This window comes from Botryllus schlosseri, chromosome 3 (assembly GCF_051294905.1).
Source record: "Botryllus schlosseri isolate E-star chromosome 3, Bs_hap1, whole genome shotgun sequence".
Classification (NCBI taxonomy): Eukaryota; Metazoa; Chordata; class Ascidiacea; order Stolidobranchia; family Styelidae; genus Botryllus; species Botryllus schlosseri.
In genome coordinates this window covers 17,469,286-17,495,460 of record NC_137238.1, presented here as the reverse complement: position 1 = coordinate 17,495,460, position 26,175 = coordinate 17,469,286, and the positions used below count along the sequence as shown (strand labels likewise).

Sequence of the window (26,175 nt, the reverse complement as noted above, 5' to 3'; positions counted from 1 at the left end):
ACTCGAGTCATTGTGCATTACTCGAACCAAGTCATATTACTCGAGACTAGGATTTTCAAGACAGACATTTCATTGTAACTTCGAACAATAGTAAAGTCACCACATTATTGCTATTTCGTCTATCAGTCCTGATACTTGGAAAATATGGCTAGAAACTGTTTGGACTGAGAAAAAGTACAATATTATGAATGGGAGACATTCTATATCACCCGAGCAGGGTTAAAGAGTGGGTTGAACCGGGATGAACTCTGAACTGAACAGCGAACACAATGACTTGGACACGGACTCGACCCTCTATACTCAGTGACTTGGACTCGGGCTTGACTCGGTGGTATATTGAAAATGAGTCGAATTGACTCGAGTCAAATCTGTAAATGTGAGATTGACTTATGACTCGAAACCTTGTGAGTTGGTTACATCCCGGCTGCCTACTATTTCGACGACCGAGCATATCAACATCAAAAGTTTTTGCCAACAGACAACGGTCATTTTTTCGCCAATGTCCTGTCGCCACCGATATTTCTGGCACCGCACTTTTCCACCGGTATGTTGGCCAAAACTTCACGTTTCCATGTGTTCCGATACAGAAGGGGTTGGCCACCAAATGAATGTTTCTAATAGGCTCGCACCTGCTCGTTGCACACCCAACTAAAGCATCCCAACAAATCGCCTGGGCGTTCGTGAAATGGGAAGCTATTGCAAATTCAAACGACAGAATTAATAAAGCGCTCTATTTACATATTATTCGGGAACCGTTGTGCTTGGCAGGGCGAGTTGAACTTCTCTCCGCTGTGTCATAGATAACAGTGAGATGCAGCTAACCCATGATATAGCTCTTTGTTATGCAAATCGAACAGAGTAGAACCATGCTAGAAATAGTTTATAGCAGGAGCGAGAATCAAGTTTGTACACTGTAAAAATTATTCTTGTAAATTTACAGGAAAAAATATGGTATATTCGATTACTAGTTTACAGTATTTTTCTTGTAATTCGTTACAAGCTCTACAAGCTAAATCTAGTAAACTCAGTACAAGCTATATCTTGTAACTCTCTTTTTCTCTCTCTTATTATACCCAAATCTTGCACCTTTACTGGCAGAAAGACCCAATGCATTCGGCGGCCATGATTGTTCACAAAACTATAGCGAAAAGGCTCATTTATTTAAAGCCGATTAACAGCAGCAGATCAGCAGGAAATATACAGCAGGCTCAAGCACAGTATGAAAATCAACAGCATCAGCATGTATAAAAAGAAATTGTGCAAAAAATATTTGCATGACTTAGCCTGCAGCAGACCAAGCATGCTCCACAGGAGTGCACCTTAAATGGCTTGACAAGCACTCATGTAGTTCCTAAAGTATCATTAGGTCCAGTACAAACCTATTTTCTACTTCACAACGTCAGAATTGTCAAGTAATGAAGTATGCTGAAAATATAATCACTCGAGGCCAAATCTACTTCAGCACTCCCAAAAAAGCAAAACTATTTACACTTACCATTGTATATCAATGATCAAATGAATTTAAAAACTGCAAATCAATTTGTTTCACACATTGAAGCGACCGCAGACGGCATATGCAGCTCTTTGATTTTTGCAATGCAGATGGACAAGAAATGTAGAGTCTTATCCACACCACGTGCGAACTGGATATTGAATACCCAATGTATTGACAGGATGAGAGCTAAAGCATGTGTGAAATCTACTACGTCATTTATCACTAGCCCGTCGAAGTGCACCGTCCACTTGGTTTGTCGAGTGTCAAGATGTATGACTGGGTGCAGTGATTCTGGATTATCCTGAAAAAAGAGGGCACACAACTGTATACTGAAAGGCAAAGAGAGTATGAACTTATATAGCCAATGATACTATCAGAGTAATAATGGCTGATGTATTAGGTCAAAATTATGACTATGACAGCACTTATACCAGGGGTACCTTTTCAGCCAAAGGGACACAAGAGATTTGGGAACCATTGAGTGGGCCACTTGAATGTTAATGACCTTTCTTAAGTCGTCCGATAGGAGCCAACCGAATTAGGTAACATTAAAAATAAGACTTACATTTTACATTATGTCATGAGAACTCTGTGGGCATTCATGTCGCGATCGCGCTAGGTGGGAAATATTTTCAAAAACAACGAATGAATTCGATAAATAAATATGCTACTTGCAAATATTGAGGGTTGCCTTTGTATACCACTGGGTTCATTTTGCAAGGACATGATTATTAAACGCAATATTGATATTTGATTATATAGTGAGGACATGGAGATAACATATGTGCTTATTTAAAACAAGCCAAACATTGCTTTGACGCTCACGTGTCAGAAACACAGTGGCGAGATTTCATAGGCTGGCGGACCTCAATAACCAATTTGTCAAAACTATAGATATAAAAGTCGGTCGGCCCGATTCTTAGAACAGGATTGAAATTTAAATCTGTGAGCAGTGATCTGTTCATAGATTTACTAATTCCACTTTTGGTTCCGTTCCAGGACACACAATGCTGACAGCATCATAACCATGTTAGCTTCAAACACGCTTCTACTATGTGTAGAATGTAGATTCTACGCATACACACAACGAATCTACCCAATACACGCCCGAATCGTTTTTTATAAGCACATCACTGAAATAATTAAAAATGAAGTGGCCAATCTGAAATCCCACTGGTGATCCAAATTATGTCAATCTCGTTGCAGCAATCCCGCTGTGATATCAAGTATCTACCTTAGATCAGTGGTTCTCAAACGCCCCCTTATCGTCATATCACAAAACGCACCCAGGATGCTAAAAAACCTAACGGGTAGTTTGATGGCAAGGTTACGACTGTGGATGAGAGATTTTAAAATATGTAATTGAGACTAAATACAGAACAATAATTTTTTTCAGTCGAGCTCAGCTTCGCGCCCCCATTCAGATGCTTGCACGCCTCAACGGGCGTGCCCACCCGTTTGAGAACCACTGTCTTAGAATTATCGTGGTGAAATATACTAAGAAAAATTTAATCAAGTCCCTGCATTAATTCGATTTTTTTGTACGCATTTTATCAATATTTTTAAAAAGTTTTTTTAGAATCTCGCGGGCCGCACCGAACGGTGTTGCGGGCCGTAGTTTGCCCATCCCTGGTGTAGCACTACCATACTTCAAGCTTCAAAACTTACCCATGCAGGAAGATAATGATCTTCATCTGCCAAACTTGATCTCAGAACTTTATATTCTTGCACTAGAGCTGTACATGCCAGAGTTCTTGTATACGTTGGCACGTCAAGTCTGAATGAAAAGTGGATGAATGTTACATAGTCAAGAAGCTGAATGCACCAAAATTGGTATCGGGTCATCTCCAGTATTTTCATTCAGTATATCGTGAGTACAGAGGACTATGGTTGTCACAAAGCGTTAGTCTGTGAATAAGGAAGTAATAGATCCGACCAGATTGTGTGCAAGGCCCAAAATTATACCCTTTGTGACCCACCCCACACGTTGAAAAACGCTGCACTAGAATATAGATCACTTTAACAGCCAATACATACCCAAAGTGTTTCGTTAGATCGTGGAACAGATGGTCCACAATTGCTTTTCTTAATCTTGGCCTCAAGTCGCTTTTTGACTCCAGATGTTCCACCTCGTTGTGCAGATAAGCAGGAAGGCACACCTCATACTTGTGGTCAGACCATCTTTGAGGCTTTTTAGTACATTCTTCAGCATCCATCAATGGCGTATCAGTTATAGATGTAGAGGGCTCCAGATCATTCATGAATGATGAAGCATCAACGCCTTGTTCTGAATTTTGCAGACCACTGCACATATCTCCTGCAATTGAAATATCACTTATGAGACAAAATTCTGGTTCCCAAAGGAAGCGCTAGCTACAAACAAGGCGACTGGGAGGGGGAGATAAATTTTAAAATAATTGGTATTAATCGAATGTTACTGTCACACTGATCCCGAAAAATCTAAATATTGATTGACTTCTCCATTCTCAAAGTATTCGGCTGTAAGATAACGTTGCGCAACACGACTACATTTTAACGCCGGAACTAGAAAGTTATACTTAGCTGTCAGTGTTCATATTCTTGATTATACTAAGTATAGCTTTCTAGTTCCGGCGTTAAAATCAAGTCGTGACGATGTATAGCAGTGTTCCCAAATACATTCTTACACAGTGTGTAAGTGACATTCAAAATTACAAATTCAAATTACAAACAACGCCATAGCTGTCAGTGTTCATATTCTTGATTATACTATGGCAAGGTTTGTAATTTGAATTTGTAATTGTAAATGTCACTTACACATTGTGTAAGAATGTATTTGGGAACACTGCTATACACCGTCAAACAGTAGGTCAGGCGTGGCCAACCTTTTCGGCCGAAGGGCCACATGCAAGCGACTAACCGTTGCGCGGGCCACTATCCACACTATTCACATGTAGCGGGTTAGCCAGTCCTGCAGTAGGTGGCATAAAACTTACTATTCATCTGCTCTTCAGTCAATGATACATCCACATTACTGGTGCAATTTGAATTACGAACACCAGCGCCAAGCAAATCTGTCACTTTCGAAGGCCCTGCAAGACAAAAATATCAAGTAACGAAGCATGTATATTATGGTAATTGTATAACTATGAGACTAAATTACCTGATTTTTTTTTCACTCAATTTCAAAATAACGCCACTGCGTAGTTCCACATCAGAATCAAATTCAGCCCAGCCAAAATCTTTGTCATGGTACTCAATGTTGGCATTGTCAGCGGGAACTTCAGGAAATTTATGTAATACAGCAGTTTTCACTTCTAATACAGAGTTTATTCTAAACACTTTTGAACGGTCACCATAGGTCATCATTAACTAAACTGTGCTTCAGCGTTAGTCATAGCAATCAAGACTATTTCAATAACCTGAAATACATCAAATCACAAATATTGATCAGTTATATACGCCGCGACGTAGCCTCATCAGGTTAATGTCATTGATTACATATATCTGCGGTGGTTCATTCATGATACATCAAGTCGGTAGGACGAAAAACACGAACGCCATCTTCTTTAACAGAGTAACTATGAAAGTGTTTGATAAACTGAATAGACTTTATCAATTTAGTACAAAAGAAGCACTCGGCACTGACAAACAATATATACTCAATTCTACAAAGTGTTACCGTAGTTCATCAGCAATTTTCTCAACAACATAAATATCTTGAACCTGATATTTGTACACCATCGCAACATTCGGTAGGACACAGCCACAGACTCATCCTAAGTTGCAATAAACGAAGAAACCAAAACGTAAGAAACGTGCACCACCGCAAAACTGGCTGGTTTCGCCATTCGCGTTCGCGCCGAGATGGGCGGATATAATATTTTAAAATCCAAATCCTGTTACGAATTCGAGATTAAAATCCAAGTCCAAATCAATAAAAAGTAGGCATCTGATCCGAATAACACGTTGAAGTGTAAAGTTATGTGACATTTCAAGTTCATTTCTACATATATTGATCGTAAAATTAATCTAAAATCGAAATCCATTGTTCTTGAATCAGATAAAAATTATTAATTGCGATTATTTGAAATCCAAATCCAAATCCTTCTCGTATTGATCTCGCGCCTTTTTGATAAACCGCTCAACCAAAACCGGCGGATTTATTTTGTGCAAACAGGGTGAATTGGGAGTTTATATTGAAATATAATGACCAAAAGGATGATAATGAAAAATAGTAACAGTGGAATCTCATCGTATTTTGTGTCTTGTGCATTTTCCTATTGCCGGATATGATGTCTGGATGTTTTTGAACAACGTTTCAACTCACATATCTTAGGGGCTTGTCAGGGGTGTGTTCGAACTGCGTTAACACTCGGACATCATGTCTGAGGCGTGACTGGAGTAAGTTCGGACTGCGTTTTCTATCTAACATCATGGTAGGGATGTGTTCGGACTGCGTTATGACACTCGAGCATCATGTCTGGGACACATTTAGGGCATGTCTGGGGTGTGTTCGGCCTGTATTGACACTCGGATATCATGTCTGAGGCTTGTCTGGTGATAGGTTCGGATCACGTTGCTAATCACCCATCATGTCAGGGGGTATTTGTAGCGCGGTGGACACTCAAACATCATGTCTGGGACATGTCAGCGCATGTCGACGGGGGGAGGAGGGGGGCGGTGTTCGAGCTTCGTTGACACTCGGACATCATGACTGATGCATGTCTAAAACAGGTTCGGACTGCGTTGTGTCTATCGAACATCATGTTTGGGATGTGTTTGGAGTGCGTTTTTACATTTGAGCATCTTTATCTGGGTCATGTCTAGGGCATGTCTGGGGTGTGTTGGGCCTGTATTGACACTCGGACATCATGTCTGAGGCATGTCTGGGGGGTGTTGGGCCTGTATTGACACTAGGACATCATGTCTGGAGATAGGTTCGGAATGCGTTGTCAATCGAACATCATGTCAGGGGTGTGTTCGAACTGTTGTTGACACTCGAACATCATGTCTGGGACATGTCTGGGGTGTGTTCGAAATGCGTTGACAGTAAGACATCATGTCTGAGGCATGTCTGGAGTAAGTTCGAACTGCGTTTTCGATCGCGCATCATGTCTGGGACTTGTCTGGGGCATGTCGGGGGGCGTGTGCGAACTGTGTTGACACTCGGACATCGTGTCTGGGCATGTCTGTGGTGTGTTATGGTGTCTGTGGTGTGTTATCGTGTCTGTGACGAAGCTTGAGTGAGTACAGACTGCTATTTTTGTTCATTCTTCTTGCAGAAAATATAAACAATTTACAAGCACAATTACAAGCACCGACCTATGACAGCTTGTTATATGCTTGCATTTGGCATTTACAAGCTCCATCGAGCTTGTATCAAGGATTTATTAGCTCGTTACAAGCTATTTTACAAGAATTATTTTTACAGTGTATAATGGTTATATCGTACAGACTTGTATGCGAAGCTCATCTGTGTTAACATTGCATAGATATTTCTCGTTGAACTGATAATGACTATATGGTTGTTGTTTATATTGCCAATATTTATCATACAATAAATACCAGTAGTCTATATTTTGGCATGGCAGTTATTTCCGGAATGGCGATAGCGGCGATGGTTGGTGGTTCGGCTCTTGCGTTGTCTGGATTGACTGTTGGGTCTGTGCTCGTGACAAGTGAGTTGACACAAGATCAATAGGCTACTTATTCAAGATTACTTGATATATCATGTTGCAAAGTTCATACATACACAATATAAAATTTCTAGTCCGCCCTTCGATCAAATGCAAGAGACATCAGATTCCACAGAGAATTAATTAACAAGGGATGAGACGTGAAGTGTAAAATTGTACATTTCTTGAAATACTGATGGCTGCAGTATGCAGTGGTCTTACCATGACAATGACTGCGGTCAATATGGTTTTCGTGCCATCAGTTTCAGTTTCTATACGCACGACCAGCCGAATGCCTTCGGCTAAACAGATAGCCTAACTATTCCCTAGAAATACCCATTCGGTACGTCAAGTCGCATTACTCCACGATTCAGTCATATTTTGTTTACTGTCTATATTCGAATAATTCTGTGTATACTCTATTCTGCATTTACTCAATTGTGTTTAGAGAAAGTGAAGGACAAACGTCTCCTGAAATTAGTCGGTATGGACGAAAAAGGTTGGTTCGTAAATCATTTTAAGAAATACTCGTACAAAGAAAGGCTGTGACGATATATAAAGACTTCATGACTTCGCAATATGTACATTTTGGCTTCTGTATGGATATATAGATACTGAACTTGAATTCAGTTATCTGAAGGGTATAGATCGCTGCAACTTTAAATGAACTGGAATAAGACATAAATTTATGCGATTTCCGAGGTATTCAAATATTCCTCGCCAGTTCGTCCACTCCTGAAATTCAGTAGCTTGATGTTTATCAGCGCAATTATTATGGTAAAATCCTATTTTGCCTATGATTTTTTATTAGAATTAATTCCTGATCATACACTGCCGTAAGAAAATAGCAGGTAAGGAAATTATGCACATATGATGCCAAATTCAAGAGAGTGCGAATGACTCGGTCACGACACAATCAAACCGTGATACTAGATTTTGCAGAGGTGGCCAAAGTAGTTACGAAAGATACTCAAGCAGAAGTAGAAGTATCTATATCAGTGGTTCTTAACCTTGCCTACAGCACCCCCCCCCCCCCCCCAAGGGGCGCTGGCGATTTTGAAGGGGTGGAAACGCTCAGGGGACGATATGGGGGGCGCTAGGCTCAGGGGGGCGATATGGGGGGCGCTACAGAAAAATGGCTTCGCTGTAGATGATGTGGTAGTAGGACATATCCTTAAGAAGTATTCAGAGCGAATTAACACCGAAAACTTCGTTTTATATAGCGTACAAAAGACATGTGGGTTTAATTGTCCATAGGCGCCTAAATGCGGAAGACGAATTCATTCTGGCTGGGGAAAATTATATGCCAGTGAAAAAATACCAATTTTAAATCGTGTTCGTCTTTTAGTTTAGTACGCTTGGGTGACATAGATATATAGAACCAGATATCCCTGTTGGGCGATATCCCTGTTGGGCGATTCTATATTTTTTGATATAGTAGACAGGAGGTCACGATATAACATCATGCAACGAAGTCATACCAACGGGTCCGCCCGCCCGAATATGTTTAATTAATAGTTACGGGCCCTACAGTTTCCAAGACACCTCACAATGTTCCCTCTGCGTTTTGACGAGTCTGCGCACACTCACCAACTCACTGCGCAGACTCTTGGACAACAGTGCGTAACGACTAAAAAAGGTCATAACGTCGGATTTGTTGTGCGCAACGTAGATTTTCTGTGCGCAGATACCGTGACAGCACTGCGCACGTGCGCAGCTTAGAGGGAACATTGCACCTCACTCAGCTCTACCGGTAAATCTGGTAACGTGAGCAGAGAGGTCAAGAAATTGATAGCAATATATATGCAATTCCCGAACTCATTGACCGATTTTATCATGAATTATCGAAAATTTTCGCGCTTCGCATTAGCTCGCTAAACAGTACAGCTGATTTCGTGGCAACAGCGAACAACGTGATGGGGGGCGTTCGGTTTAACACCCTATGGGATCCCAAGACCCAAGTTTTTTCGGGGGCCTGACGAAGTTTCGTTTCGATCCTGCCAACGGATATACGCCCGAAGATGCATAATCATTATTGAGGGGCCCTACGTTTTCAATCACACATCACTCAGCTCTATACCGGTAAATCTGTTTACGTGAACAGAGAGACGATAAAAATTAATATCAATATATATGCAATTCCCGATCAAATTGACCAATTCAATCAATAATTAGTAAAAATTTTCGCGCTTCGCGCGTCTAGGCGAGAGTAGCTGGCTCAGTAAATGGACACCCAATGTAGATGACCAGTATCAGCAAATAGCGGATAGCCGAAGGGGGTTCTTGGGGCGAAGCCAACCGGAAGTTTGGTTTATCACCCTATGGGGGACCCAAGACCAACGTTTTTTTTTTGGGGGGGGGGGGCTGACGAAGTGCTGTTACGGCCCTGGTGACGAATTAATTATACCTACGGGCACGCCCGAATATGCTTAATTATCAATTACGTGCCCTTTATTTTCCAATACAACACTCAGCGCTACTGGTAAATCTGATTACGTGGGCTGAGAGGATAAAAAGCTTATAGCGACATATATATGTAATTACCACCTATTCATTCATGCATTACAGAAAATTTTGGCACCTAGGGCGACCAGGCCACACAAACTTTGCTGACCATCGAAATCACGCAACGGGGTTCTTGGGAGCGAAGCCCTCAGAAGTTTGGTTTATCACGCTATGGGTGCTCAAAACAGTCGTTTTAGGGGGTTGACGAATTGCTGTTACGGCCCTCCCTCTTACTCATTGTCTTTATTACATTCCTTACAATATGAGGTTGGGGGGCACTGGAGCACGACAATCTTTGAAAGGGAGCGCTGGAGGAAAAAAAGTTAAGAACCACTGATCTATATGAAACAATGTAGTCGAGTACGAGTAGAAGTAGTGTTTTAATAGCAACCTAAAACAACCATGGATCTACGTAAGCAGATGAATAGTTGTGAAAAGCAGTTGTCGTAACCGTAAGCAGAAGACTCTTGTATCGTTGGCTTTTACTAACTTAAATCTCGGCGTCAAATAGAACAGTAGCGATTTAAGTAACAGAGGAATTGGAAACTAATGATTAGAAAAACAATGATTACATGATACACGATGGCTTGAATACTAAAGAGTATACGAATCACCACAATCTCCCCCACCAAATAAAATTGAAGACAAAATTGGCACATCAGCACATCAAAATCACTTTACGCGGTCGCCATACCATTCCGGACACTTTCTAACCCCATTAGATCGGCGCGGCATTAGCGTATGCGACTAATTGTCCTTCCTTGGAGATGTCTCATTTTCGGGCTCTTTATCACCCGACGCCTCGTCACGATCATTCGATGTCGGAATGATTTCAGCCCTTGACGTATCGGCTCTCGCTTCCGGCTTCTCCACATCGATTGTGATAGAGTTCGGAGCCAAGTCTCTCACGGACACGATGGTTTGTCAATGGAATGTGGCCCTTTGGCAGAAAAGGCTGGCCACCCCTGATCTACAGCTACTGATGACGCAAGTTGTGATCATCCGGTTTGCGGTCAATTTATTGTGTGGGAGTAGATCAACACCATGAAAACCACAAACAACAACAACAACAACAGACGAACAAGCGCGTATCCAATCAACTATTCGTCTTTACGTCGAACACAAAGGGGTTATAAAAAGTAACTTGCGTTGCGGCAATTGTTTGCTGATTATAATGACAAAACGGGCTGGATTGCTGCATTTTCCGATCAACGCTCGCAAATCCTTTGGAGGAAAGAATGAATTTCAATCTCAAGTATACACAATAACGCACTGTCGGACTTCACGCTGCAACCAATATGACTGTGACGGAAAGCTAGCTCACGAATTATTGTGAGCACGGCAGAGTATAGCTTGTGGCGCTTATCGGTGCAAAACAATTTAATTTGGAGGAGGAGAATGTGCATTTACTCTTCTAATCCTGAGAATATAAAGTGTCTAGAATAGTTGGAAAATTGAATACGAAAGTGTAACAGGTAAAACGTCTTCGCGGCCCACCTAAAATAGCTTCGCGACCAACCGGTTGAGAAGCACTGCTCTAATGTACACTTTGACTATATCGGGTGCAATTCGTTCGTAGTCTCATATATTCCATGTTTTTCCGTAAGTATTTACACAATTATGGCATAATTATACAACTTTGGGAAAAATACTTTTGTTTTTTTCTTAATACAGGCCTTTTAAAAACACTTTTTAAAACATGATTTAAACCAGGGTTCGTCGACACGCAGCCCGCGGGCTGTATGTGGCTGCTCGTGAGTTCATATTTTTCGGCCTGCGGTCTCTCCAAAAGTGGCCCACGACCCGATTAGAGTTGACGACCCCTGTTTTGAGCAAATTGTTAAAACACCAGGTCGTTCTGCATGTACAACACGTCATTTGTGATGCTTGTTTTACAGCATAGACGCGCGATACACAGCCCTGAATTACATGCTTACATAACTCTAAACCGATTGGCACCGGCTGCCATTTTCGAAAAATTTTACTTCATTTTTCAAAATCGAAAAATGGTACCTTCCTTGGTTCCGAACACTGTAACCAAGGTGTCGTTCGATTCATAATATCAACGCGCAACCGATTGCGCCATCCAACTAGCTACCGGCACCGTGTCTGATTACTAGGGCCATTTTTATATGACCTTAAAAAATCAATTATATGACTTTATTTCATGGAAAATATGACTTTATATGACCTTATGTAAAAAAAGTGTATTTTTACATGTAACCCACGTCACTCATGGAACTGACGAGTACAACATACACAACATAATAGTAATACGTATCCATTTTTATTTTAAACCACTGTTGTAGTACAGTTTCATGTAGTGTGGAATGTTGGAGTCTTTAAAGTGATAATTTGGACGTAAAAATGACTTTAGCAAGGAAAATGAGCGCTCCACAGACGCTGATGTGGGTTGTCACTTCTGCAGGTTTGCATACAGCGCTAGTGAAATGTCTTGTCTTTGTAGCTCCATAATTTGTTTCACATCGTTTTTGTCCAATCGGTTCTTAATGTAATTTTTGAGCTCAAGCGGATCTTTTCTGAAATCAAGGGCATTTAGATCAGCATTAGCCTCTCAGATGGTGTACGTACAACTTTCCATTTTCAGTATCAAGTTTGAAATATTGTTGTAGTGGAGGCATATTTCGGTGACCAATTCTTCAATTATTCGTTATAGTGGTGCCCACCGTAAATAATATAAGTTGAATAAGATAGCGCTCTTTAGCCTGCCTACCCACTGACTGAACTTCAAATGACGTCCTACTTCAGTCATACTCAATTACTCATAATGAAATGTGTGACCTCATAGGTCTGTGACTGCAATGTTATGTAGGCTAACCTGACAGCTTGCCTTCGTTCAATCAGAAATTGCCTTACTTTCTTAGTGCTTAATTGCTTCACCGTTTAGATTGGCACTTTTTATTTAAAGTATACAACAATATGACTTTATAACTCAAATATGACCTAACCAGGAAAATATGACTTTATAACTTTCTTAATCTATCCCCTAGGGGCGTGGTTTTCGCGTTAAAATTGATTTCACGACTTACTGATGCATAGAAAAAAATATGACTTTAATGACTTTAAATGGCCCTACTGATTACTTATCTGAAGAGCAAGCCGAGTAAACGTTGATTGGGAACAGACATGCTAAATTGCGTACTTTATGAACCTTAGTATAGGTATTCGACGACGATACAGTGTGGTGTATTGTACAGGCTCGGAATTCATCGTTCTAGAGAGCCCTGAGTCGACGGTCTACGTCTAGCAGGCGCTAATTTCTAATCAAAACAATACCGACCGTTTTAGTCAGCTCGGGGCAGGCCGCCGAGAGAGTGCGTCATGGCGAGTGATGCGCGCGCGTATGGTAACTTCTAAGGCTTATAACTCAAACTGTTGAGACCCTATATTAGTCATTTTAGTATTCGTAGACGGATATTTACAGTCCTTACCATAATGATTTACTGCAAATGCCTATCATTACTACAACGTAAGATATATATCGATGTACGACAGGTCTTTGTATATCCAGACGCACGCTTTTGCGTAGGTATAATCGCTGAGTAATATTGTATGTATTCCGAATTATACTTTACCATTAGCCGTTCTTTAGAATCATATAGGCAACAACAATTCACAGACACAATCTATGAAGGTTTATGGCTCTTAGAACACGATATATTTCACGGTATGTGACGGGTATTCAGCCTTGTGCTTGAAGCTGGTACGGTAGTCTGACGGAATTCGCTTCCCGGATTTCAAATGAAACCTTGAGCGATATAGAACTAACTAGTATAGTTGCTTTGGCAAAATATAAACATAAACTGACAATCGCTATTCATAGCAACAAACTACACCTGGTTATGACGAATAAAACCAACTAAACGACAGTGTGTATGGCGGGTATGAGGAACGCGCGTGTCTGCGAAGTGATGCTTCGGCGGATATTTTTGTCACGCGGCTTATCACATGGCTTTTGATCAGCTTAGATGTAACTAATATCAGATATGAAGATACGCGTGGACTTGTATGGACACTAGCTATTCACATAATGAAACAACTATGCCCGAACACGGCTAGAACGAAACATACAGAACGTCATCTGAGAGTGGTCAATGACGCGCGAATTGCCGACACAGTGTATTTTGCAACATATTTATCTACGGTGTTTGATATACGATTTTGACGTCTTCTATATATTAAATATCAAATAACAAGGTATCAATGAACTTGTACGAACAATATCTATTCACAGAAATGAACAACAACGACCTAGCACGATTAATATGTAATATATCGGGGTTTCAATTACGGTACTCTTCTGTCGTACCGGCCCGTCGGAAAATAGACACGCCGGTGCCAAACGGTTCCTTTCGGATTGTAAGAATCAGTAATGCGTTTCCGGGTCGAACTTCCGAGGCTGGACACTAGGGATGTTGTGAACCTCTGAAAGGTTCAGGTTCGTGTGAACGCGAACCTTTTTGAAAGGTTCTGTGTGAACGCGAACGTGAACCTCATGACGTCATGTGACGTCATTTTGCTATTTCTAACCCTACATTTCAGTGAAGTGATAGCCTGTACATTCTGTACAGTGTACACCAGGGGTGTCAAACTCAAATTGCGCCGCGGGCTGGATTCAAGTCTTCAAATTGCTCGCGGGCTGGACCAGTCAACTGATTCCAAAATTGCATGCATTTGTCGTAATTTAATTTAGGGAGAATTTGGATTTTTGAAGGTTCAGCGATTCGCGAAAAATCAATTTGAAGTTTCACCGGTCAGCAATGTCAAAACGGTTGAGAACCACTCATGTGAAGTACAGAAAATATGTACTAACAATTCTTTGACATTTAGATTGTCGTTGGATAAAAGAAAAAAAGTATATGCTGGAAATTCGTGAGGGCTCCGAACTAAATGACCGAAGGACAGTTAGACGAGGGAAAGAGATCGTATCGGCAGAGGAGGTGAAGGATATCGCGATAAAAGTGATAGAAAAAACGAAACAAGCAGAAACTGAGCTTGGTGTTCTAAAGGAACTGAAACATGAAAACATCGTGAAATACATCGACTTTGATGAGATTGCGACCAATGAACCAACGGCGTGTCTGTACATTGTCATGGAGCTATGTGATTGTAATCTGACAAAGTTTATGGAAGATCTAAAAGACCAAGTCTTGGCATTTAAAGATTTCAAGTCCATTGGTTATCAACTACTCTCTGGACTTCATTACATACACGAACAGGGGCTCATCCACAGAGATATAAAACCAGACAACATTCTCGTAATCAAGAATGAAACAATTGGGACATTCAAATATTCTGATTTTGGAATAACCAAACGAATGATTCCTGCTAAATCGCATGTTACACAGACGAGATCCGGCAGAGGATCAGATGGCTACCGTGCGCCAGAATCATATGCAACAAATGCTAAATTGACCCAGGCCATAGACGTCTTTTCTCTGGCCATCGTTCTAGCACAACTTAGCAGCAACGGCAAGCACCCTTACGGTGCCAACGAGTGTCATTGGCTATATAATATTTGTGAAAATAACTTGGATCTTAAAAATGTCGACATTCCGACCACGGACGGGGAAAGACAGGAACTGATCAAATTACTTACTCGGATGTTATCAGCGAACCCTTGTGATCGACCACCGGTTGTGGATATTAAAGAACATGAGTTTTTCAGCGGTGAGATTCTTGTAGTGGCGTATTCAGTTTTGTACATCGATGTCTTTAACGCCCATGAGCAAACACAGTAGTTTTTCCACTTGTAGGTCGTTTTCCTCTCCCGTGGGTCACGATGGTGCAACACAGAAACGCATATTTATTCATTTCTCAGTGTAAATGTATCTTCGAAAAATGTTGAAATCACGCCGCTATCGGCTGACTGTCAACGCTATTACTCATCTAAAATCTCTCAGAAAAAAGTAGCTCATTTACGAGGCGTTTAGAACGGACCAGCGTATCAAAAAATTGCGTGGTATAAGACAAGCGTAGGACATTTGTACAAAATGAAACGGTTCAGTTTCAAAATTTATGCTATATTAACATACCTTTGTCTATTCTAGACGAAGGCCAAAAGTGCATTCTTTGCTTTACAAACAAACCGGACATCGCTTTCGTTCCATGTGGCCATATGCATGTCTGTCCAGTCTGTGCTGAGAAACTGGATACCTGCCCTACATGTCGTCAGCAGATCGAACGCCGTATGCCAGTGTACCAGCTTTAAGGAACTTACCAGAGTAATAATTGATTTCCGACATGATTTCGAAGTGTAATTGATGGTTTATAGAAATTGTAGACGTGTGTACATGAAATCGTTCTGTAAAAACGTGTTAATGATTCTTTACGAATAAACGAGCGTGATTGGGATTCCTGTTGCAAAAATCAAGTAGCAGCCGACTGAAGCATGATATTAATAACCATAAATTGGAACAACGGCAGTCCTCGATCTGATATTGATGACTCCATTTACTTGGAAATACCAGCAGACGACGAACTGCAGCAGGCGTTGTGAATATGCGGTGTTAGCTCAGTTGCTATACTGTTTGGTGATAGCACAAGGGCGACTGTCTCTCGAATAAAACCATGCTTCTTCAAAGAGATGACATGATGACATGAATGCCACATACAGATTTTGTTTCCTCGTCCATATGACGATTAAAATGTTGAGGGCAAGGGGATCAGCAGTATCGCCACCGATTCTTGATAAATCCCGTTTAGCCCTTTAAACTACTCACATGCGGGGCTTTGGAGCCGGAGCCGGAGCCCGGAGCCGGAGCCCCGGAGCCGCGCATTTTTACCGGAGCTGGAGCCGGAGCCGGAGCTCTATATAAAATTCAGTCGGATCCGGATCCGGAGCTGGAGCCAGTTATTTGATGGGTGGCTCCGGCTCCGACGTATTTCATAAGATGCTATTATATATGCAACAACCATATCTGCTGATTTCACATAATTCAACAGCAGAACTTCGCGAAATTAAGAATCTTTGCTTCTTTGGCGCTACCTTTTCCGACTAACCATGTTCCTGGGGAATTAACAGTAGAGCAGTCGTATGTTCAATGTTCAATTTTCATACATTAGTACCGAACCTCGGTATGCAAAATATGCCTGTGAATATTGTGGGTATTCGGCATGCCCGCAATTTCATCATCAGCACAACCTAGTTGGCCAATTGTATACGTTTCGAAAATAATTATCACTATGTATTACGCGAAATGGGACAGAGGATAAAAACGTGATTTCGTTGCACATGTCGATATGACGAGCACGCGCCGAGAAATTCCAGCTCATCGTTGCTATGAATCGGATGAGCAAATACTCGTTTTTTCGTGCTAGTTCTTTAATCGTACCGCGAAATTGGAAAGTGTTGAGTATGCAATTATGCACGCTAATTGGAATTCAATTCATTACTGCGCATCATCGTCATTCACTCCAGTAACGATTTTCTAGCGTAAATAGGGGATGGCAGAAGAGTAGCCCAAAACCCCATGGTATTTTATGTTGGAGACAAATTACTGATTTGATATGCGATTTCCAATTTGTAATCATCCGTTTCGTAAACTTGTAAATGTGCAATGTGCATACTGCATAATTTAATTCGTTATGGGCATGGCGCAATGTGCATGGCACAGTGTTTAATTCGATTATTCGACTCGTTTCAACGGGAAAATATTTTATTCCGATAAACTTGATCGACACCGGATGGACTGGTAACGAGTGCACCAATATCGAACGTCAAACCATCGGCCATTTGGTACAAATCGAATTTGTATTGATCACGTCGATATATCCGCCCACATTGCTCTTACTACAGTTACAGTTGTATAATAATCACACATTTAAAGATTGAATTGAACTGTATGGCTTAATGTTAACGAGTACAGTGCCAGTGTTAAAACGCCGCTTCAGAATTGTAATGCTGTACACAGCAATGGCATGGATTAAGTGCGTTCTAGTGCAACTATGATGTTATCGACAATTGACAACTATTCATTATGTCGTCACAAGCCGGCACGCCGGCACCTATGTCTTCGTTGCTGCACCCGATGTTACTGACGGCTGACAGACTCCAGATTACTATAGATAACTAACCTACGGGTAAATTAGTAATCTATATAGACCAGGGGTGGCCAATATATTCGGCTAAAGGGCCACATGAAATGGACGAACGTTGCCCACTATCCGCGCCAGGCGCGTAAAATTTTCCAAGGTAATATTATTATTATTTGGGTAGATTGCGGGTCGACTGAATACCGCCCGCTGGGCTCAGTTTGCAAGGACAGTATCATATTCGGCATCTGGACATATCGATATCGAAGATTTCCGCTAATATACGACAATCATTTTGTGCCTACATTTCATCCGCGACGATCTTTCTGCGCGCTCAAACGCGAAAATACTTTCTCTCGTAATTGCGAATATAGTTAAACTCATCGGCTAAATCAGGCGTTTTTTCATTTTCAGGTGGGGGTAGGCTACAGAGAAAGAAATCGCGTGAAAATTAAACACGCGAAGCCTGAAGAAAAATTTTACTACTTTTTTAGTTTATTGTAATGTACGACGATTTACTAAAAATGTGACTGGACCCTAGGTCTGCCAATGCGTCGTAACTGATATTTTAGTCATCAACATCACAAGTGTCGCGGCTATACTAATCATATTATTGGTTGGCCTTGCAAGTTCACAATCTGAGCAATTCAATTTCGATAATATAACAGAATTTCGATAATATAATGGGAAATTAGCTCGCGGGCTACTCAACACCTTCTCGCGGGACACATATCGCCCGCAGGCCGCGGGTTGCCCACTCCTGATATAGACAGACACCATTCGATAGTTTTCAGAGCTGGAGCTGGAGCTGGAGCCGGAGCAGTGGTAATAATGCGGCTCCGGAGCTGGAGCCGGAGCTAATGTATGATAGAAGAAAGCTCCGGAGCCGGAGCTGGAGCAATGCAAATTTCGGCTGCACCAAAGCCCTGCTCACATGTCAAGTAGATTTGATATATCTAATAATTGCTTTTACCGCAGAAATCTCAAGAATCCCAGGGTCAGATACCACCAGTGTTGTCATTTCGAGTCATTGCACATTTTGACTCGAGTCAAGTCAAGTCAATCGATTTTTGAAGGCGATTCGAGTCAAGTCAAGTCACTCGTTTTTTGGAGTCAAGTCACAATTCAAGTCAAATTGGTTTTTCAAAGTATGAGTGATGATTAAAAGTCATTAGCATTTTCCTAGATGTGTGAAAGACAGATGTATTGGTCATATATCTCGCATCAATTACGAGTATAAAGGGCGTTGTATCGCTCACGCAGACGTAGAGCAGCTAATGAAATACCTGAGGCAAAATAGAGGATCGAATACGAAGCGTCGAAAAGTTGAAACATTATTGATATGGTATAATACACTACCCATCTACACATCAGAGTTGGATCAATTGTAATTTGTAATTGTAATTGAATGTAATTAACTACATTTTTCAATGTAATTGTAATGTAATTGTAATTGAAGCATTTTTATTTTGTGTAATTGTAATTGTAATTGTAATTTAACAAAAATTTTGCTCAATTACAATTTCAATTACATTAAATTGCTATTGAGACCTGACAAGCACAACATAAAACAATTGACTTATAATGCATTCTTTTTAAACGAACGACAAGGAATTTGGTGGATCCATTCGCGAAGGCCATTGACCGCGCCCTTGCGGGCGAAGTTTATTTTTATTTTTACCGCTATGCTGGCCTCGGCTGCCATTCCATACAATTTTTAAATTACTAACCAACCGATGGATTCGCAACACCTGGCTCACGATTGAATACGCCGAGAAGCGAACTGCTGAGCCGGCTAAAAGCAGCAGAATTGATAGTCCCATAGCTGACGATCCAAGAGTCGAAATTTGATATGTATGGTCGTAGTCGAAAGCTAGTGTCGCACTGATTCCGCAATAAAAGTATATTTCCAGGCAATGGTACCATCCCAAAATAGTCGTGGAAGTCTGGGAATCGGCATTGTGCTGAACAATCGCTATGGGCGTAACTGGTAATTGTTGTAGTCATGCTGCTGCAGCGCTCTCACTTTTCAGAACAGTCGGCCTTAAACGGCTATTTTGGAGCAGTTACATTGCCCTGACGAGATTTTATTTTGTATTTTCGGAATTAGTACATCAATAGCTTACGATGAAGACCAGATGCATCAAATTTGGACGCATGGATCGCCAACTCTAGGACTATAAAGTTTGCTGGTTTTAGCCGACTTTTCAGTACGTTTGTCGGTGCATTCATCCGTGACTCACATATTGCGCATCTTTCCATGGGTTGGCAATCTACAATACGATTTCAGATAACGATGATGCATCGTTATTTCGTCTGGCTAACTAACCAGACCACTGGATATTATATAACGTCTTATCTGACAAATCACGGTTTTGTTTTTACTCCTCATCCTAATTCCTACGTCCCTCGATAAAAATAATATTGTTTCTTTAATTATATACTATATACGCAAATCCAACACATGCATATATTATAATACTTTTTCAACGACATACTGCACCCTATCCTCAATCCTAACCCATAGGAAATTAGGTAAATAACATTTTACCTTTCCAATTACGTGAGCCATAATTACCTAGCATACAAAACACGCTTACATTACGTCACAGTGACATCTTACATAGCATACTATGTACGCACATCAATGCAATTATTACTACACAATCTGAACTAGACTTGAATTGTTGTTAAATACGTCGCTACGGTTGTCAAGGACCACGGTTGAATTTATGACTATTCAATTACATGTTCAACAGCAGCAATTGTAATTGTAATTGTAATGTAATTGATGCATGCAAGGAGTAATTGTAATTGTATTTGTAATGTAATTGATGCATGCAAGGAGTAATTGTAATTGTAATTGTAATTTGATATTTTTAGCATGGAGTAATTGTAATTGTAATGTAATTGAAACATTCATGAAAGTAATTGTAATTGTAATTGTAATTGAACTGAAATAATGTAATTGATCCAACTCTGCTACACATCCGTGAGAATATAAACGCATAAACTATATTCGTTCCAGACATGGGGTAATCACGATTAGTAATCGTAATCGCTTGCGACGATTACAGCATTTTCAAGTAATCGTAATCGCAATCGATTACATTCGAAAAAATCCCGAAGTAATCGTAATCGTAATCGACTACTTCCAATATTTAATCGATTTCTTTGTGAAAGAACGATTACTTTTTATTTGTACAAGGACTGTGACATAAACCGAACACTCGTGAAAAAGGAAGAGGTATTATACCAGTTAGTGAGAGCATAAACGTCTGATTTTCAAATGCCACTGCTCATTAATACGTCAGAGGTAGCCTATTAGCTTTGCTCGTCTTAGCGTAGGAAGTGTCCACACATAGTAAATGGATATTCGATGTAAATTAGTGTGATTGTACATCGGTTTATCAAAACATTTCAGACGCCACTACCCCGCATCAGGATAATTAATCATAATCACCTCTCTGCCTAAGTTAAAATCGCAACTTTTGTATCGATGTTTGGTTATGCTTAGTTAAACTATAGAATGTAATAGTTCTAATTCTCTAGTTAAATGCAGTTTCACCGTTGCTGCTTGGCGAGCAGTAGGCCTATTTGGTACGAACGTACAGCAGACAAAGGTTTAAAATTTTGTACTCGTCAAATAAAACATTATGTTTTCCACAACGAAGCATTAAAATCAACAGCTGCTGATATTTATCATAACTGGGCCGTTGTTTTGCCGTTTCTCGTAATGGCAGCTTGCATTACATAATCTGCATTAAGTTGAAGGCAGAATTTTATGTTCACTTTCTGTTATTCTCATATTCTTCTTCTCAAAACGAGCGCCAATCGCTATTTCACAATTCTTTACTGAACATTTTGACCTGCCGGCATAGCCATCGGCTTATATATCTTGTTAGCGTGGGTTGTACCTAGAATCAGGATCAAAACAGCAAAACGTTCCCCCAACCAAACTTTGGTCTTGGGCCCACATAGGGTAGTCAATTTTGAAGTTGAAGATTTAATTTGGTCATTAATATTGGTAAGTGCATTATATTGCATTTTTATTCCTATCGCAGCGCCCGATGGCCAGATTTACCTGAAGAGCGGGGGGGGGGGGGGGCGTAATTCATAAGCATAACATCTGGTATCTTGCAATAATTACTTTATTGTATGTTGTTAATTCGTGACCTCCGGTCTGTCATATAGCCAAAATATATTGATTGTAGTGGCCCAAACAGCAGACTAAAAGAAAAACTTGAGTGAGAAGCACACACAAATTGTCACGTCAAATGCTCTGTGGGTTACCGGGTGGCATTTGCATCGTGGGCTCAGATAGGAAGGAATGAACTGTTAGTCACGCCCACCTAGCGCGGCTATTAACAATGGACACATACCCTAAGTTTTGGCCAATGTCTTTCTTTAATAGCACACTTCGTGGAGTCTCATGTTGGCCGAAACTGCATATATATCTTTTGATGTGTCGAGGAGCGGTATTGGCTGGCACCTAAATGCCTATTACTATGAATTATGCCTGCTTTATTTCTTGAGGGGGAGACGTATGCATTTCGAAATCAAGCTATCTAGAAACATTCGAATCGCAAAGCTCAAAGAGAAATTCCAAGTTGATGAAATCTCTCGAAAATACTCTATAATTTATGTTGGTTTACAAAATACCTTTGAATCCCCTCCAACCACGCTCCCCACCCTATTGGGGAACTGAGGGTGCGGCAGTTATGGACCTGGCAAGAATGCAAATCATTGGGTGCGATAAACCGTCCTCTATAAAATGGGAAATGGGTAGGGGAGACCGGGGACAAATGTAACTAGGGGCAAATGTAACAATCGACCTCACCGCTAGTAGGATGGAGAAATCAGCTTGATATTTTAAGTGCGCATGCAGTAGTTATCTCTCCTATTATATTTGGAGTTAGGTTGAGCTGCGATGCAAAACTCCGGAATAATTTGCCAAAAACGAAATTTTTGACCCTTGAGTAAAGTTTTTCTGGTCTGGAATAATTTGTCTAGACGAATAGTACCTCAAGTAGTTACAACGTAATATGTGTAGCTGGAACAATGTTACTATAGTCTACCGTGGTGATGGAAAGAATAGGACTTGCATCGCCGGGAAGGTACCATACTGAGACACTAATCATGGTCGAGCGTGTCAGGGGCAATCGTAACACTCTGTTACTTTTGCCCCGTTACAATATGTTATCAATTCCGAATGTCTTTGTTCATATGTTGGTATTACCATTCAACTACTGCAGAATAATCTTGCAACAGCCAGAAGTTCACCAGAACAGATACTGCCTTGCGATACCAATTCTAACATGATCATCTGTCGAAACGGCCATACAATAGTGGTGATGTGAATCTCAAGGTTCGGTAATTTTCGTGATTCAACCACCCTTTCTCATGTTGATCGACTTTTGGTGTGTCGAACTTCAATAGTCATGGCTTAATTCTCGTCCTCTGACTTTGATCATGGCCCACTTACATTTTGATATTTGATGTGAACAATTTATGTTAATTTTCTACAGCATAGATAAATGTCATTATAGCTTTGACGCCACACAATGTTGCGTCCTCGTTTTACTATACTATCATCGACCCATTCAACCAAGATATGTTATAGCCAGGTCGGTTTCGCACCTTCGCAGGTGACCGAATGACCAACCCATTATGCCCTTTGAACAACAGAACCTTGGTTGAAGAGGCCGAATATGTGTAGGGAGATGATGGAATGAATGTGTCTCTTGTACACTTTAAGCTCGAACAAGACACGATGGGTGGTATTGCATTCAGATTCCATAAATGCGATGGGGCGTATAGCCTGGAAGCGTTCAAACGTCTCTTCCTTTAGTTTCATGCAATATTACAATTTGTGCTTCCGTTTTCGTTGTTCATTTAGTTTGTGTTTAGTTATAAATAACACTGTTACAATTGCCTCGCAAGGGTGGTACAATTGCCCCTGGGTACGGGGCAATTGTAACATTTGAGCAGCGATTTTCGCGACCCAAAATTTCCATGATTGATTGTTGATTGAGTTCCAATTTAGTTTTCATATCAAATATCGAGCTGTTGGCTTCTTTATATAAAACTTTGGAAGTGAAATTTCCACGAGAAAAACACGTAATGTTGGAAAATACGAAAAGTGTTACAATTGTCCCCGGTCTCCCCTACATTATGACATAACAAGGAAATGTCCCATCTTTTTTAAAGACAGTTGTTATATCATCGGGCCTTTCCAGCGCAATCCATGTATTGTCTTCCAATATAACTAGTACGATGCAAAATAAATGTAATCGTGAGTAATCGTGATTACTTTTTCAATGTAATCGTAATCGTAATCGACAACTTCCCGATTCTGCTGTAATCGTAATCGTAATCGTAATCGCGTGATTCGGAAGTAATCGTAATCGCAATCGATTACATTCATGAAGTAATCACCCCATGTCTGATTCGTTCCATTCAAATCATACAAGGAGGTAGGCTAAGTTGGGCTAAGGTGGGCACTGCGCGATCAAAGCCGTCTAAGAAACAGAGATACGTTTGCTATTAGATTATACTACTGCTTGCAATAAACGTAAGATGTCATCAGCTCGTTTTCGATTAATTTATTTGTGATGTTACAAGCGGCCACTGAAAGGTACAATCAGTAAATGACTGGTTGCTCTCACAAGTTACACATGCGTATCACGAATAATCCGAACATAAAAAAGATACAGAGATTTAATCGACACCGTTTACTTGATGGCTTGAAATTGACTCGTAAATTTTGCTCCGAGTCACGAGTCAATCCACATTTCTGAAGCGCCGAGTCAAGTCAAGTCATTTTTTCAAAGTGACTCGAGTCAAGTCAAGTCATACGAAAAAGTTGACTTGAGTCTGACTCGAGTCAAGTCATGACTCGAGTTATCCCAACACTGGATACCACAGCCACAGGTGGCTAGTAATGAAATTTTCTGAGTAGCCATAGTCACAGCTAGTATATATCGCGACGGCATGTTTCATCTTTATTTCAATTATTCCAAGTAATGAAATAACATATTTGAGGACATTTCTTTGAATTTCATTTTTGGTTCCCAAGTCATTTTAAAATTTTGGCACAGCATAATATCCAAAAATTTACAATTTTTATTCGACTGCGGGATAAAATTTTAATTGTTATACTGAGTATGGAATTTGATTTTCATTCGGATGTTACTGGCCTCGATTATGTCATGAATAAACCTCCATGAAGTCGCCGAAATCAAGATAAATTATGGAAATGTTTTCAATCCAATTCTATTAGTCCATGGGTCGCCAACGCGGTCGCAGGTCGCCCGTAAAGACCAGATCAGTCACCCTAGGTGGCAGTAGCAAATAATCGAATGAGAGCTTTGACGATCGAAGTGGAGAAGGGTTCCACATGAACTGAAGTTACGCATGGTTAGTCAACCCTAGAAGGGACATGCGAATGTAGTTTCGGTCGATGGGGAGTGGCGTACGGGAGATCTCGGCATTTATCGAGATTTTGGGTAGTATGAAAGTTCTAATTTGACCACGATTTCTCTATGTTCCCGAGGGCCTACAGCTAGAATTCTGGTATCAGATTGTATAACTCTAGTTGCTCGCCTTGCCAGTTCGAAAGGGAATCTGGTTATAATGTTCCAGATATTTAGCGCAGAGATGGGCACTTCAGCACAAAGTGGGACTTCGCAACGGAATTTCGAGACGCTGGCGTGTGTCCCACGAAAAATTATCTTTTCGCGATAATGAGCGGAAACCGTTGCAATAAGTAGCCTATACTCTGAATGTCGAAATGCAAAAATTCAAGAAATCACGGGTAAACGTCAGAAGTAACTGGTAGCCATGCAGTCGAATTAATCAGCACCAAAGAAGTATCTCTTGGTTTCAAAAAGGTTGGTGTCGCTATACGTGCCGCTGTAAGAACGCACTTGTGTCACTGCAAAAAAATTAAACTATTCTATTAGGTTCGCAACCGTATCATTGCTGGAGCCCTAAGGTCTAGCAATGCGAAAACTATTGGCTGTTACTCCAACGACTTGATGTTCTACACCAGCGATGGCCAACCTTTTGGGCCGAAGGGCCTGATCAGATGTATGAACCATTGCACGGGCTACTTGAATGGTGATGACTGGGGCAATTTTTTTTTGACATGTCAAAAAAAGTCAAAATTTGCTGTATTAGAAAATTACCATCCGATATATGCCCGTATATCGATACGTAGATATCGGGTGGTTGGACCAGTGCTGTGGAGTCGGAGTCGGTGGAGTCGGAGTCGGAGTTTGGCTAATTTTCGCTTGATGGAATCGGAGTCGGATTCGTGAAAACTATATTGGCTGGAGTCGGAGTCGGAGGCGGAGTCGTGGAAAAAATATTGACTAGAGTCTGAGTCGGAGTTTTTGAAAATGACCCTTATCCTGACTCCGACTCCAACTTCTTTATCATGAAAACAAATGCTTTCAAAGG

At 40.8% G+C, this 26,175-nt stretch overlaps 2 protein-coding genes across 3 annotated transcripts; one reads left to right on the top strand and one right to left on the bottom strand.

Annotated features, from left to right (window-relative positions):
- Positions 1 to 1,141: 1,141 nt before the first annotated feature.
- LOC145435895 (uncharacterized) lies at positions 1,142 to 6,918 on the bottom strand. Of its 2 annotated transcripts, XM_080313158.1 has the most exons (5): positions 4,638 to 6,918; positions 4,471 to 4,566; positions 3,533 to 3,812; positions 3,164 to 3,272; positions 1,142 to 1,796 (listed from the first exon to the last, which is right to left on the bottom strand). In XM_080313158.1, exons 2-5 carry the CDS (start codon positions 4,475 to 4,477, stop codon positions 1,536 to 1,538), a joined length of 657 nt encoding a protein of 218 aa, XP_080169284.1. In that variant the 5' UTR covers positions 4,478 to 4,566; positions 4,638 to 6,918; the 3' UTR covers positions 1,142 to 1,535. The 2 variants fall into 2 exon arrangements, with proteins under 2 accessions (XP_080169284.1, XP_080169283.1); XM_080313157.1 differs by having other exon boundaries at positions 4,471 to 6,918.
- Positions 6,919 to 7,020: 102 nt separating this feature from the next.
- On the top strand, positions 7,021 to 16,032 carry LOC145435894 (serine/threonine-protein kinase STK11-like). The gene is made up of 4 exons (XM_080313156.1): positions 7,021 to 7,155; positions 7,601 to 7,651; positions 14,509 to 15,348; positions 15,729 to 16,032. Exons 1-4 carry the CDS (start codon positions 7,062 to 7,064, stop codon positions 15,887 to 15,889), a joined length of 1,146 nt encoding a protein of 381 aa, XP_080169282.1. The 5' UTR covers positions 7,021 to 7,061; the 3' UTR covers positions 15,890 to 16,032.
- The last annotated feature ends 10,143 nt before the right edge of the window (positions 16,033 to 26,175 follow it).